Source organism: Amia ocellicauda, chromosome 5 (genome assembly GCF_036373705.1).
Source record: "Amia ocellicauda isolate fAmiCal2 chromosome 5, fAmiCal2.hap1, whole genome shotgun sequence".
Taxonomy (NCBI): domain Eukaryota; kingdom Metazoa; phylum Chordata; class Actinopteri; order Amiiformes; family Amiidae; genus Amia; species Amia ocellicauda.
The window spans coordinates 39,029,381-39,046,108 of record NC_089854.1 but is presented as its reverse complement, the minus strand read 5'-3'; the positions used below and the strand labels follow the sequence as shown (position 1 = coordinate 39,046,108).

At 36.9% G+C, this 16,728-nt stretch overlaps 1 protein-coding gene across 1 annotated transcript in view; it reads right to left on the bottom strand.

The window, feature by feature from the left end:
- The window catches only part of exoc4 (exocyst complex component 4), a 172,092-nt gene extending 159,306 nt beyond the window's left edge, over positions 1-12,786 (bottom strand). The window contains exons 1-4 of the mRNA XM_066705134.1: positions 12,690-12,786; positions 9,000-9,189; positions 7,881-8,075; positions 2,400-2,593 (exon numbers count right to left, since the gene is read on the bottom strand). Coding sequence (XP_066561231.1) covers positions 2,400-2,593; positions 7,881-8,075; positions 9,000-9,189; positions 12,690-12,769 — 659 coding nt within the window. The 5' untranslated portion in view covers positions 12,770-12,786. The remainder of the gene's footprint in view (positions 1-2,399; positions 2,594-7,880; positions 8,076-8,999; positions 9,190-12,689) is intronic.
- Between the last annotated feature and the right edge of the window lie 3,942 nt (positions 12,787-16,728).

The following is a 16,728-nucleotide window of genomic DNA, read 5'->3' as shown; positions in this document are numbered from 1 at the left end:
TATTTATATAAGGTTTGCAGTCTGAGGGGAAAAACAATCAATTAAAAGCAGAATCTTGCTACTAGATATTCTTATTTTTTATGTATATTTATTTATTTATTTATTTATTGGCATAAGCCCTCATCCAGAGCGGCTTGCAGTTTACAGGGGAGTTTTGCAAGGAAGTGGTGTGAAGACAAGATCTCTCATCTTCATCAGTAATGGGAGTATTGGTGTATACAGCCCATCTGTTACTCTACGTCTATATAGAGTACTCTACTCTAAGTCGACTTAATGGAAAGGGGAGGTTTACCTAATAAAGCGGCCCCTCAGTGTATATCCAGTAACCTTCGCAATGAAAAGCAGTCACAGCCTGTCACACTCTGAGTAGAAGCTACGAAATGAACAGCAATTTCCCTGCTGCTTTGTGGTACCCATTAACACATTTTTAAAGAACATTAACCTTTACAATGGCAGGATATCCTTTTAAATGCTCATCCAAAGAAGGATACAAATCACAGAACATTTCCTGTGTCTCCGGCTGAAATACCACTTGTGTAACAGGAGGCCGGTTAAGGAAACGGAGCATAACAGAGAAGGGGGGCAGATGAGAAGTTCAACAGAAGTTTTCTTCACCTACTACATCAACACAGACCATGATCTCTACTGATACTTAGAACTGGATTAAAAAGTTTTCACAGACGTCTCCTCCTTGACCACTTCTAGTCCAGTTGAATATACACCTTGGCAATGCACACAGGCATATGGCAGTTTCTTGATCATAGCAGACAAGGAAACATCATGAACCCAGAGACAATTGTGAATAAATCTGTGTTTACATACACAGCTGACGTGACAGTGTCAGCGCCATCTGCCTAGGAAAAACCTTGCTTAACTAGAATTGAACTGCAACACTTTGAAAACATTTGATTACACACCTACACAAAAAATTGAAATATCCCAGTGTAAAGTGGATGCCTTAATTACATTAAGTTGTTTGTTTTTGTTGTTGTTTTTACATTATGAATTTAACTCACAGCAAGTACATTAAATTATGTGAGAGGAAAACAATTTAAATATTTTTTGGCAATCAACTGCTAATCAGTATCGGGGACCTGTACAGATTTCTATATGTTTTATTCTGTAAAAGTCTCTATAAGAAGACTGATGCAGAAAGGGCAAAAGATCAGGCTGGAATCAGGCGAGGGTGAATTGGAGCAGGATTTAGGGAAACGCAAGCTCCATTTATTTCCATCAAAGCATCTGAAAGCATATAGTTATACAGGAAGAGGAGGAGATAAGGATGAAGTTTAGGGAAAGGAGTTTCAGAAAAGGTGAGGGTTGGGGCTCAGGAAAGGGTCATGGTGAAGGTGTAAGGTCAGGTTTATAGGAACATTAATTGCCAAATGTAAAGTTTAGAATCTGGAAAGATGAAGCAAAGGTGGGTTATAGTGAAGACCAAAGAAAGGTAAAGGTAAATAATAGGGCTAAAGCAGGAGAGATTCAGAACTAGAGATGGTAGCACAGTTTGGGCCAAGGGTGCCATTAGATCTTGCCCTAGATACATCTACACAGGATATACAGGATTAAAATAAAGTTTGGGACTTCAATTCTTCAAAAGATTTCTGTTATGAAAGCAGATTGTATCAAATGTGCAGGTGATCGCAATTTAGAGTTTATAAATCCTTTTAAATAAGATGATTACTGTTTCACCAAAAGCAGAAAACACTATGAAACTATTGAAAAAAAATACACTTCAATAACAGAGTTCACTTACCTGCATTAGATAAATGTGTATTGCTGGGAATAAATCTAGACGTGAGATTAACATCAGCATGCTGACTGGTTTAAACCAATTAGGTCACACATCATTCTCTGCAGCTCTAATGCCCAAGCTTGTTGTCATAAACAAGTGTCAGTAAACATCCCATTTCCCCTCTGTTCTCTCCTAATGAATTAGTGGTGTTTTATATAAAGTGGTTAAAAGGCCATGTGTCAACGCTTTTAAACAGTGTGAAGAAACACCGGCATGTGTCTATCTGCCTCTTATTTAGGTTTAGGTAGTATGGATGAATCTGTGCCGTTTATTTAATTGGCCCCGGAAACAAAATATGTGTTACGTGCATTACTCAACTTTCTTCTTTGTAGTCCATGAAAAGGAATTCAATGAAAAACAACTGCCACTGGATAAAACTGAGATTTCACTTAGGATTATACTATACAAGACTACAACTGGAACCCTCAAAGTATGTTCTTGTGTGTCCTGTTACAGGACCAAAAATGCTATATATGGAATAAAAAAAACAGTTGGGCATAAGCAATGCTTTAAAAATAAAAAGCGCAAAGGTGGTGTCGGTAAATGGGATCAGAAAGCACGGGAAGCCCGAGACAATGCACATGGGAGAAGGATGTCTCCTTACCCGCCAGTCCTGGCCTTCTCCTTCTCCTTGTTCTTGTTCCCCACTCGGCTGGTGGATTTGATGTAAAGGTGCCTGTGCAGCTCGTCTATGAGGACTAAGTGCATGTTGAGCTTCTTGCTGTGCAGCTCCAAGCGCAAGTCACTAAGGCCTTCCACTTGCAGGAGGGGACCTTCAAGAGACTCTACAGCAGAGACCTGGGAGACAAGACAGTAATACGAATCATTTGAACTCAGAAAATCCCTTTTATTCATGGATTGGCTTTAAGAAGGGACATCTCTAGTTTTAATTTAGACTTATAGTGTTTAATTTTTTTAATTAATGTGTTATATATTATGTGTTATATATTTTGCACACTTTGCCAACATGATGTTTTTAAAGCAAAACTCAAAATCTTTTTTTGTAGGAATTGAAACCAAGCTCAAATATCCCTGTAAGATATAATCTTCTGTTCATTTCAGAAAACATTGCAAGGTTAAATACAGTTGCAAAATGAAGAACTCATAGGATGCAACCAAGAAAAAGGCTAAACTGCAGAATGAAAAGTTAAGTTGAGTTTTGGTGTCAAGCTTTTATATGACATTAATGTTTTGGAAATGTCTGGTATACAGAAAATTATATTATGATTGTTAAAGTACTTCATAATCAGTTCAAAATCATCTCGCTAATTAGAATTTAGAAAATATAGCGAATGCTAAACTTCCTGTAAAAAGAATCAAAATCTCCATACAGCAAGAGCCGCCACGTTCCAAGGTGCAAGCTGTAACGTATCTAAGTTAAGCAGGGTTTCATCTTTAATTATCACAGATAACGTGATAATTAACAACAGAGAGCAGTATAATGAGAGTGGATTATATTTACAAGCCACTAATTCCTAATCCAAATCAGCGAATAGGGATATAGAACTCACTGTATTGTGATTGGCTGTTGCATGCTTCAGCCACTATAGCCCTGACACATTATCATACATATATATGTAGAATTAAAAGAAATAAATAATGATAATAATAAGATGAAGAAGAAGAAATAAGAAAAAGACCCACACTCCATGAAATACACAAGTGCCTTAATGCAAATGTAAAAAAGCTCCTTGTTGTATGTTTTTCACCCATTTTAATAAATAAATTGCTACCAGAATGGCGTTTCATTTTAAAAGATAGCATCATCAACTGAAAAACATAAAAAGATAACAGAACCCAAAGATTATATTGCATGATATTGCTTTCCTCTTACAGATTTAAACTTCATTACGTCCTGCGTACCCTTTCAGAAGCCAAGTAATTGATTAAATGTATTTTCAGGCCACTGATGTGTCAGTGTGGCAAAGGACAGAGAAAAATACCTCCGGAAGAATACGATTCAAGTACTTAAATCACTTTAGGCTGTATAATACAGAATATGTTTTTTTTCTAATTTCAAGCATGTAATATACTTCTGCATGGATTTGCGAGCTAAACGCAGGCTTCATGAAAAACTAGGCTATATGTTAACAGGTGTATGATACTAGATGCAGAGTAAAAGAACTGTCTGGATGCCACCTGTGACAAAAACCACACACTGTACGCACATACTAATTTAACGGGGGCTTCAGTTGGCCACTTGTGATCGTCTGTTAGGTTTTGGTTCACACTGATACACATATCTCAATTAGGAGTAAACACACATGAGTTTGAGTTTACATTACAGTGTAAGGCACACGACTGCATGTAATCATACCGAAAGCACCAATTAAAACGAATTCATCCCTGGCTGGGTGCCACAGGGGCCAAGCTAATTTATTTTCTTGTTTTGTCAAGTCTTGATGACTATGATTATAAACATTTTGAGCATTTTCAGAAACAAACTCCCATTCCTTTTCACACAGATTTACACACTCCTGATAGCTCCTACAAAAACACTGAACAGTACACAGAATGTTCTACAGGGTTTACCAGCAGCTAGGTTGGCAGAATCCAATTGTAATGCTAGTCACTCTACCTTTCAGCATGCATCCGAGAGACAAAAAATATGTATAAATAAAAACAACTGCAGTTTGGCATTTACACAGCATGTAAATAAAAACACCTAATTATTCTCGTTGAAAGAGTCTTGTGACTTCATATTAAAAATAAACTAATATATAAATGGTGTTCACATAATCAAAGACTAGATTAATTTGGCAATCTTCTATTTTATGGAACTTGAAGGACAAACAAATCTCAGTGCTTTACTTGTAACTGCCAGGTTGACTTTAACTATATTTCCATTGGATGAAAGATTCACCCAACTTAATAAAAAGCATTAAAATAAAAGTGTAAAATTAGCTTTAAGCAATATATATTATGTCTATGAAGTGAAGTTCAGTTTGCAGTCTTAAACAGAGAGTACCAGGGCTTGTTAAAAAAATGCAGGCCAAGATGCTGTTACACTGGTATAAGTAATACTATTGTCCACTTCACCTAAACTAATTTTCACAAACCTGGCAGATTCATCTCACATCTTAATCAGGTTGGGCCCAAGTCTGCCAGCCTCCATAGACATCAAGCAATTACTGGAAGGCAGAGCACACAAGCCAAGAAGGTACGCACTCTGTTTCAGATGCCTTGATGGCTCAACCTCGCAAGCCCTTCACATTCCACACAACAGTGACAATTCGAAACCTCTACAAGTGCCCTTCTAATTTGCATTTAGGCAATAAAATAACAAGGCACGCTCAGCTGCATTTACCAGACTCCTATCATTAAACACGATGCACTCTCCTTTCATTACCACCCCAGTTATTACATGTTTATATTTAATAAATCTTCATCAAACTAAATGAATGGTTTTTATTAGTTGAGCTAATGGCCATATGATAATGCTCTGGAGAGAGATCAGTGCTTGTTGGTGCATTAAGAGAGAGTGCCGAGGTCCTAGGTCAAGTATATGTCAATGCAAATCAGGCAGCATGAGCAGTAACACACTAATGCAATATATCACCCCTGAGCTAATAGAATAAAATAAATTAGATAAGTTTATTGGAATAAGCGATAGAAGAAAATGTTCACCGCATATTAAATGAAAAGCGCATTACTCCAAATAGGATAACAGAAAATTGCCCAGTTAGCATAGTTAGTAGACTATGACTGTCAAACTTATCACAATATGAAGTTTTCCTGTATGTGTGTGTGTGGGTTTGTGTTAGCCACTCTTAGATATGTTTTCATTTCAGTAGAGAAAAGAAAAAAAAAAGAAAAAGGTTTTCAATGAGAAACAGTCAGAAGAAAAACTTTTTCAGTTGCTAGTTAGGTTTCTTGGAGAATTAATCTCCCAGTAAATGTGCAATTTCCGTAACTGGTTGCCTCTCAGCGGCCGTTTCAAATAGAGTCCTGTGAACAACAACGCTTGAGATCGGGCTGTAACTGACAGCTGTGTGAAGCAATTAAAGATATTGTGCTCAAGTGATAGAAAACCTAAGGGAATAATCAAGAACTGGAGTGACAAGACCGGGAGGAAATAACAGCCCTGTGATGCAGAGAGAGAAGGCAACACAAACCATTTCCTCAGCGGAGAAGAAGAGAAATTGAAACCGCACCATATATATAATAATTAACATTAACTTGCAAGCTGACATTCCATGAATAAATAATCATATGACTTATTTACTCAAAGATGCATGGTGTCTGATGAAAATATTTGGATGTAGATGGGGGGGGAGCAAAAATGTATCTTTAAAAACATGGATTGGCTGGAAAAGCCAGGTGACACACTGAAACATACAAGCACCAACGGGGAGCCGAGGAAGATACAGAACGCCTGTACAGGTCTGCAACACCGGCTTACGAAAAGCGAAAAGTGGGGTGTCTTAATTCAAGCAGCTGAGCCTGAAATCAGTTGAATGTAAAACCGTGTACACATGTTGAACAAACAAAAAAACAAACTAATAATAATCATAAGCCGAGCAAAACATCACAGTACATGGGGATGACTAACCCATCAAGCTATCAGCAGGCTGGGCAGGAATTCAAACAGAGCACACTGTCGTTATTAAGCTCCCTGACGCTTAAGGCCCCCCTGCATCAGCCAGATCTGCACTCCAGCTGAGCTCTGAGCCCAACCCTTAATTGCACTAATTAATAAATAATAGGTCTGATTTCAACCTTATTAGTTGTTACAATATCTTAAACAAGTGGAGACCTTTCATGGTTTGTAGCTGGAACATTTGGAGCTGGAATGAAACTAGGGACTAGGGCTGGGAACTGCTGGGTTAGTTTACACATCAAAGAGGATCAATTTTACTTGTGTGTCCTATCAAGACCTCCTGAGCAAGTGCTAGGGAGCAGAGCGGGAACCTTCAGATCAGCCCAATTGGCTTAGGGATCATTAACTTTGTGACACAGTCATCATGTTCACCCAGTGAAACTAACCAGCCAAAGGCCTCTCGTCGGCCTGGGATCTCCTTCACTGACAATGGGGTCATGGAAGTGTGGCACCAAGGTGGTCGACAAATACATAATGCAGAGTAACTCCGCCTCACAGGAAAGTCCACAAATGTCCTCAATAGTAGTTTTACTGTGGAAGTTGATCGTGAACCTTAAAAAAAATCTTGCTTTTCAATTCTGATTTCCATTGTTTACTCATGAATTAACAAGATGAACTCTGCAAACCCAGAATAAAGGTTCTGAAAAAAACTGCCATTTCCAATTGCATGGCAGTAACTGATACTGAAACATCCCACTATGGCAGCACCGGGGGAGGAGGACAGGATGTTACGTCCACCGCTGATCTATATTAAAAATTTAAAATTCAATAATCTTCAGCAGATCAGAATAATCTTTCATCCCACTCCTTTAATTCCACTGAAACTTCTCATCATTCCTAAACAGATCATCTGCCACTGTTGCATTAATAATTCTATCCAGAATTAATCTTTATGCATTAGAAAGAGCAGCTGGAGTGTTGTGAGTGATAATGAAACCTGTAACAAGCCATCTTTCGCCATCACATCAAGACAATGAGGGAATTATAATTTCAATTTAAATGCAGAAATCTGAAGTATGCATCACTGGCAAAATTACTTCAATTAATCTGAACAGAACACAAAGATAATATTAAAAAGGGCGATCCAGTTAGTTGGAATGTTTTTTAATGTGTCTGCATTAATTAGGTAGGGTGGAAGGTTATAAATCAATGTGCTTTATTTGATGGACAAAGAAACACAAGGAAATTAAACAATCAGAGAAGAGCAATACAGACGTTTATTCTTCAGTCTAAACTGAAGGTACAAGTACCGTAATTGTAAAATAATAGCCTGCGAACAGAACTGCCCATAGAAATCAAAGCAGTGCATAATCTACTGGAACCCATACGGCATTCTCCAGACTGAATTAAAGTTCCAACAGATTCTGCAAAAGACATCACTGATAAACAGGTATAATTCAATGAACAGGATTTCATGAAAAGTGGCAAACGCGGGAGTGGAAGGGCACACTATGACCAAATACACAGCCAGGTCAACGTTCTTACCAGCATGTCAGTGGCGTGAAGGTAGTGCTTGCTCGACATGCAGTTCTCCAGTTTTTGGGGCACTTGCTTGATGTTCTCGATCTCATCCAGCAGGTTGAGGACATGCTTGTGTTCGATGCCTTCGATCCACAGCTTCCTCAACTCATCTCGTTTGCAGTGTAGCAGCATCTTGCAGGACAATAGGTTTTCCTTCACCTGGCAAAAACACATACACACACACACTCAAAGAAACAATATATTTTAACTTCAGCTGAACCTGAACCAATGTGTTACAGTCCTCAGCTGCGAGTAAAGAAGTAGTTAAAAAATAAGGTGAAATAAGAATGTAGATATTGTAACTTAAACAATTGTATGCCTTTGTTTAACAGTGCACAGTAAAATTGAAATGTACATTTTTAAAATGTACAACTTTGTTCCATTTATAAACATTACAAGCAAGAGAATGAGCATGGCATTTTGATTTCTCCAGAGTGACTGGTTATGATGGAGTGGACTCTGGGATAGCACCGTCGTTTCAATCATCAAGGGCCACTGGGAAGAATCAAAGACGACGGCAGTGAGATACAACTCAGAACACGACGCAATAGGAAAACATTAAGCAAATATTTTATGTTCCATTATTTTGTCTTTGCCTTTGTCAATCTGGGTCCCAGGAAAGCCATTATATTTCCAATTTCCATTTTCAAGTGTGTGTGCTAATTAAACAAAAAGCAATCGGTTTAAGGAAAAAAAAATACATCACAGATGACAGCACAACAATCCCCCGAGGTTTTAGATAAGGCAGATTGTGCCAGATATATTAATACAATATATGGCAAAAACATGGCATCTGTGATAGTGTCTGTACACTGTTTTACAATCGAGAGGTGCTCAGAAAGTACTTAATAGTTTCAAATAAGTTTTGTGTCATTAGTAAGTTTCCTCAGTACTATGTGAATACTGAGTTCAGAAAGTGTATCTGCTCTTAACACAAGGGTTTCCTACAAACAGGCAAATGGGTGAATAAAATCATAGAAATGTGAAACTTTGGACCCCTGTTTTGTTCATTAGCCTCACGGCAAGGGCCTTGCGTTGCTAATACGACACCTGTCGAGAAAAGCCTGGCCTGGAGTCTTCTACCTGTTTGATCTTGTTGCGCGAGTTGGTGATGCGCTCTGTGATGCTCTGGTAGGTGCGGATGGCGGTCGTCAGCTCTGTGTAATGCTGCACAATCTGTTCATCCAAATCGTGGTCGCACTTCTCATAGGCCTCCTCAAGACGGCCTTTCTCAGTCTCTCGGTCCTGAACATCGTCACTGCTCGACAGTGTTCTGCAAAGAAACAATGTGAATGGATCACAATGACAGCAGTTTATTTTTTTTCTGTAGTTTACAAATTGTAAATAGAAAGAGAGGAGAAATTAGCTTCCCTTAAGAGCAAATTACTGGTGGCTACGCTCTCAAGTCTTGAGAGTAAAAGCTTTGTTGCTTGAAGTAAAAAATTAAAAACAGAACTGCATCAGCACAAATGACAGTATTCCCTGAAGAAATAATGACAGTTTGGAGATCAAAAAAAAAAAACCACACAAACTTGGATATATTAATAAAGACGATTCAGGTCCTCACACACTGGGAAGAATTTAATTATTAACACTGGCTTCTCTGCTTCACACACCACTGAGTCACAAGTGAAGCCAGAGACAAGACAGAATGACAGCACGGGCAAAGGAAATTGGACTGAAGACAGCAAAGGTTAATAATGACCAAATAAATGAAAGATGGCAATTATGTTCAGAGCCGTTAACCCTTCAACTGCCACGGAATATGTCACATGCATGTTGGAATGCTGAGTGAATGGGACCCTAACGGATAACACCACAGTCAGATTTTTCTGGCTCTGGGCTAGGAGTCTCCAATGTCTTGACAGTATCTATGAGGAAGGTCAGAAATTGAGGGTATATTTATTATTGGTCATTCTCACTATCACTTGATTACAGAATACACTAAATTTCACACTACATCTTAAGAGCATATATGTGTGACGTTAGATCTACTGGGAGTTAAAACAAATATTTACTCCTTGTCAAGAGCATAGGAAGTTAAACTTTTCAGAAAGTGAATGAATGTAGGAGTTTATGCATTTGTACTATTGAAAAATACTTTTTTGGTTGCTGTTAAAATATCACTCTGTAAAGTCAGAGGCCCTGGGGGTGATGCAGGACATAGCCATGGACTGTAAACCACAGGGACAATTAGAGTTGAATTTTTAGCAGCAGTTAGATAAAGCATGTGTACATGCTTAAAAATGTGAGATTGACTGTGTGCTCTGCTCTATCAGGCACTGAAGACAGCATTTCACAAATAAAATGGTATAATACAACATTCTGGGATAGACCAAACCAATATTCTGACCTACCTGCAAATCACCAAGTAGGCGTATAACCCTGTAACCTATTGTTGGTGATTTTATTTTTAATTTCAGAAGGCACTTACTACTTATAAATCAAAACATGATAGCATTAGAATTTTGTAAGTTGCAAATCGCAGGTAGCTCAAAGTTTTGATTTGGTCTAGCCCTACAAAATTTTACAGAAGAAGAAAATGGAAACATGAAATCTAGTTAATATCCACTTATCCATGCCATTTTAAATATTCTTTTGTGTTTTTTTCCATTTGATGCCATATTTTGTCATCACATCCGTGAAGACTGTTTGAAATGACATGTAATAGTTTAGCTACTTTTAGGTAGCATTTGCACATTGTTATACCACACAGAACATCTACTGGTGTTGGGAGAAGACAAAAACATGGGGATTGAGTAGGCAGTATCAAGAACTAAACTGTTACTGCAGCAAAAAATAATAATAATCAGATTAAATGCATGTGTCCTCAAACCTGGTTGCTTGAGATTCTGGTTTTTCATTTCAGAGTTGAATTTTTCAAGATAGTGTCATCCTATATTACTCTGATTCAACCCACTTATAAATCAATCCTGAAGAGGGCTCCACTGGCAAATGTCACCATATTCAAATCAGAAGTTGAGCCCTACAGCCCAGACACATCTTATTGAAACTTGGGCTAGATCATAACTGACTGCGACCAGAACTCCCCAAGTGACCAGAGGGTAAATTTGCCATGTTCTGTTGGGGTTGAGTGGGCACAAAGTGTTCAGTGTCTGACAATTTAAAGGGGATCTTTGAAAACCTGCAGGGTGGTGGCTCAACAAGAACAACATTGGACACTACTACGAAAAAACATAGCTGTAATTCATTATTATCTCTTTGCCACATAAGAAGACCTCTGTTAGCTAATTTAACCCCAGCAATACAAGCAAACAAGAAAGCACACTCTTAAAATATGTTATTCAGCTATTATCATGTATTATGCAGTACATGACAGTTTATATACGATATATAAATCATCATTAGGCTTTATCGACCTACTAAAAATAAAAAGACTCCCCAAGATGTTTCCACTTGTTTCAATGTAATATTTCTGCTTTCATTTACATGAATTAGCTAAGATTTTAGCTTAAATTAAAATAATGTTTTAATTATGATTACACTATGAATAGGTGATTATGTTCATCAAGGCAAAGAGACAGAGGGAATTAAAAATAAAATAAAATAACATAATATGCCTAATAAATGATCATTTTAAATGCTGTGGAGGCAGAATTGATAATAAACATTTAAAAATAAAAGAATGGTCTTAATGAGGAATGGCCGATGTTTTGTGAACACTTACATTCACGTTTTCACATGTCATAGTGCATATTAACTAACATTATTTGTTATGAATGAGAGCATGGAGAAAAACATGAAGACATAAATGTATGGATGTTTGCACTGAATTTCCTGAAGCAATGTTCATACACAAATGGGGACAGTATGTCTGGGAATTACAGATTAATAAACTGCAGGACTTCCTCAGGGTGTTTATAAGAGGTCAACTAGTCATAAACATTAGCCAAGTACCCAATTTGGGACAGGCAATAAAATATTCAATAAAATAATTGTATGAACAAGATGTAAAGCTTTTTTAAAAGACCCTAACCAAACAACAATCTATTCTATAATGTCATTCCGTTTATGAATGAAGCCATAGATTAATGTATATATTATTAATAACTCAATTTCTTACCAGAAACCCTTATTCAGGGTGACTTACAATTGTTATAATTTATAACATAATTTATTTTTTTTAACCATCTATACAGCTGGGCATTTACTGGAGCAATCTAGGTAAAGTATCTTGCTCAAGGGTACAACAGCAGTGTCCCCACCTGGGACTGAACTATATTATATATCTCGCTACCACGAGTTTAAAAAAAAAAAAAAAAAAAAAAAAGAAAAGAGATCATTAGGATGGACATGATTTTGATTTCACAGTGTAGGAATAACACACAGATATCGATATAAAATCCATGGAAAGAAAGCTTTATTAGATGTCAAGATCGTTAAAGGACATCAAAGCCAATGGGATCTGAGTTAAAGGGTTGTCTGTCATTCATGTAAACAGTGGGTTCTTAATAAATGACATAACGGACTTCACAAAAACGGAAATCAAGAAAATGCCTTGTTTTTAAACACGAAAAGCCACATATATTAATTGTGTTATACATTCAACACACAACTTGTTTTACTTCATTTTCTTTGGTAAGTTACTGTTAACAATAGTGCATGTCAACAATAGTGTTTGCTAAAACAGGATATGAATTTGTTTCCAGGCCAAAGCTACCCGTATTATTCACCAGCGAGAATCACACTGTTTTCTAATAACAACACAAAAACGACGTATGTGTTACGTCGGCGATATTTAATGTGCCCTACCTGATCACAGAGATGAGTAACCCCGAAGGGTCTTTGCTTTTACTCATTGCACTCCTGTACCTCCCTGTATCTGCTGCCATCTTTACAGCTGCTGCACCCAAACATACAAAACCAACCTAACCGTAGTCGCAGCGAGCCAATCAGAATAGAATGTGCATCCAATCAAATTGAGGCTTCAGAATAAAGGCAGGATATTCGCAACCAAGTGTGGTAGAGATGGCACTTCGCAAGTGGTGTCGGGAACTGTAGTTTCTCTTGACGGCAAGGCAGAAAATTAACATCTACTGCAGGTTTCTCTGCAGTAAATTCTGATACATGCATTCGTATCTTGTGAGGTAGCGTACTCTAATTGTGAAAAACAAACAAACTAATAGATTAATATCATAAATAAATAATAATAATAAATTAATAGATTCATTAATTGCGTAATTAATATTTAGAATAAATTAGTTTTCAGCATATTTACATGTTTTTAAATTCATGTAACTGGGTTAATTGCTACTTATAGGTTATCGTGTATGTGTTGTACGTTGTACCTGAAAATTGGTAGTCAGTATTTTTCCAGTGGTGTATTTGTGCAATAACGTTCAATTCAAACTGGTTTCATATGCATTTTTCAGTTGTATTTATTAGAAGTAACATCATTTCTAAGTTTTAATATGCCCAGCTGTATAAATGGGTACAAATGTATGGACAAATGCCCTGGATAAGAGCATCTGCTAAATGACAAATAATATAATGTAATAATGTAATAACAAATTTCTCGACACAAAAATTAGTGCACAGAACCAAGCAACTTACTTGGGTTAATAATCACTAAAATAAATGATTATGTTTTACATGTACACAGTAGTACAATAGTGTAGCAACATCACTATAAAAATGCATTTACACGTGAGAGGAACAGAGCCCAGCTTCTAAGAACCATAAAAACGGAATGAAACACTTCAACATGCCACAACGATGTGAATGTGGTGTGCAAAATTGCTTGGTTTAACACATGGAATTAGCATATGTGGAATCAGCATTGGTTTTCAATGTCCATTAAGCCTGACAACCCAGGCAATTTCACCACCAACATTTCAATGTCATTTTCAGATCCAGCCGTGCCTCTCTGTATTTGTGCCTCCTGGATATTCTATACTCTTGTCAAACTCCTCAATTTCGGTGAACCACTAGCTATATTTGTCAATGCTTTTCTATCACTCTAAGCAAAGATACATAGAATGGTACCAAAAGCTGAATATCCAAATGAAAAATGTAACCTGCCAGCTAAAAGTGACACACTGAAAATGAAGGGCTGACTCTGGCTGTGTGATTCCCAGGAGTGTTGCATTCAGTCAGAATCATGAATGATGGATCCTGCAACCAACGGTGTCACTTTAGCATATTGGAAACTTCTGTGCTTTAGATAGATACATAGATATGTAGAAATAACATAAATAAAATATCAATACTGTATATAAATAAAACTCCAGTATGCACTGTGAGATTTTAATAGGCATATTTGATCTTTACATTTTTTCAGGAAAACAGCAAACATATTTGTCATCTCTCCATAAAATAATTACACTATAATTATTATAATAATTATATATAATTATAATTAGTTATGGGGTCATTAAAGGTTGTGTTTTTTCAAGCTATCCAACAAACAGAAAAGTAGATGCAAATATCAAATAAAGAAAAAAAATCACAAAATATAAATGATAAGCACAAACATTTTCATATGTTTTGCTAAAAATGATATTAAGCAGGTTTAATATCTTTGGTAGTGCAGGCACAGGTACAGCCCTGCACAACTTACAGACTTGCTTCCCTACCGTACCAAGCAATGATTACTGAAATGATTCTGATATTAAATTCTGAAACAAACACTCTTCCTCTGGGGTCTCGGTGTGCTCCTCATAGTTACAGTGTGAATTTCAAACGGAAGACTTGTTACAAAACAAGAACCCAAGCTAAGCCTTGTGAGCGATCATAACATAACTCAGTCTCATCGGAGAAATGTCACTCTCTCTCCAAGGCATGTCTGCTTCCAGAATAAAATGTATCGGCAAAAACTCTCCTGATTTAATTAGAGTGACCTGGCAAACCTGCATTTCAGTCTGGAACCTAAAGATGTCAATCAAACCAATCCAATGAAATGAGATCTAAGGACTAACAAATAAATGACACCTGATCTCCTGCCTAATTATAGAATTCCCCCATCAGTAGGAGGGACAGTTATTTGCCATAAAGAGCAATTTATCATTTTAAAGTCAGCATACATCAGTAATAGATGAGACAAAATGGATGAGACAAAAACACAAAACAAATTAGACTGCTGTCATCTCTCATTAAGAACTGCATTAAAAAAGCAAATTCATGTCACAAAGGGGTTCCAGACAAGTATCCAGATTCTTCATCTTCAGAGACTATTAGACAACTTTTCAAAGCCTAACCCAAGACTGATCCTAACCTCTAGTGTTAGATTTAAGGCCTGTCTTAAACAAAAGCACCAGATCAACCTCTGCTCTAATACGTAGCTTTAGCCCAAACTAGGGGTGTCCAATTTAATAGGTCACCCTAAATGAATAATTTCTAACAACTCAGAACACATGTCAGTTATTGATTAATTCACTTGACCAATAAAGCAAAATCAAGACTTTGATGACTGAAGGGTATTCGGATGTTTGATACCAAATTTGATACTTTTTTAATCAAAACTCCTGAAACTATTCAAAACTATTCCTACTCCTAATCCTGGAATAATTCTAATCCCTAACCATATCTACACTTAATGGATACTTAATATAAACAGATCTAACTGTAACCATATTAACTGTAAATGTAAACCTAACCCCATCATAACTGTGAGTGTAGATTAACAACTGAACAGATTTTAAGGACTGGTTTCACAGACCCAGATTATCACTAGACTTCTGTTAATTTTAACTACTCAATGTTATTTTAGTTTGAGTAGTGCAAGACTAGTACTAGTCAAGGTCCGTGAAACCAGCTATCAAACTTAAAAAATACTGACATCTTCAAAATTTTGAAAACACATAATAATGCTTATGTTTAGAAGAAACAAATAAGAAAACTAATCAGCATTTCATCCCAGTGTGTATTAGAAGCACAAATCGGTGTATATATTTATTAATAAACTGATGTAGCAATGACCCATCAGGAGGTTAAATATATTCATTAGTCTCTCAGAAGGAGAGCAGTTGCTTCCATTACTGTACTTGTGCACTTGCCACTGGGTGGCTTTCTGTTAAACCTTGATATTTCATCAATAAAGACACTCCATTATTGATCTTTATTTCCCCTGGCTGAAGCCCAATGTTCACACTTTTACATTAAACAAGGAGTAACACTATGTTGCTAAAGAAAATGAATCATCTGAGTAATGAAAGTAATAAATCAAATCAAAGCCTAATTAGTTGTTGAGTCTTTAAGAAATAGTATAAATTGCCTCAACACCCCCAATCACCACCACCATCCACCCAAGAAAGGAAAACGAGGAAACAAGGAAGCTCAAACCAGTTTCTTGGTCCAGCTTCTTCTAAACAAGATAACTTTGGTTTTGGTAGAAATTATGCCTTCATTCAATAATGGTCGGTAACAATTGCAAAAAAGTACCTTCCAGACACATTGACCTTTGTTCTTCTTTTTCAAGCCAAGTTTGGTTTCCTACATCATCAATAGCATCATTATGTTTGGAGTTCACTGAAATATTGATCATTTTTTGTAAAGGGTTATGCCTTCTGAGGAAAATGAGGGACACACCCTATGGGTCTGACAAGCCATTACAAGAAACGACTGCACTGTCTTCAGGGTGGAAGGTGATGGAAATTGCTTCACAGCTTGAGGCTCTCTGACAAAAACCATGTGATCTAAAAAGGTAATCTATTTTCAACAAAATTGCCCATTTTTAAGGATCAGAGGGGAGACTGGTTTCCTGCATCTTCGACAACATAGCTTTCAGATCAGAGGGAAAACCATCATGTCATCGAGTTAATCAAAACTGAGTTCCTCTCAGAAAGTCTTCCAA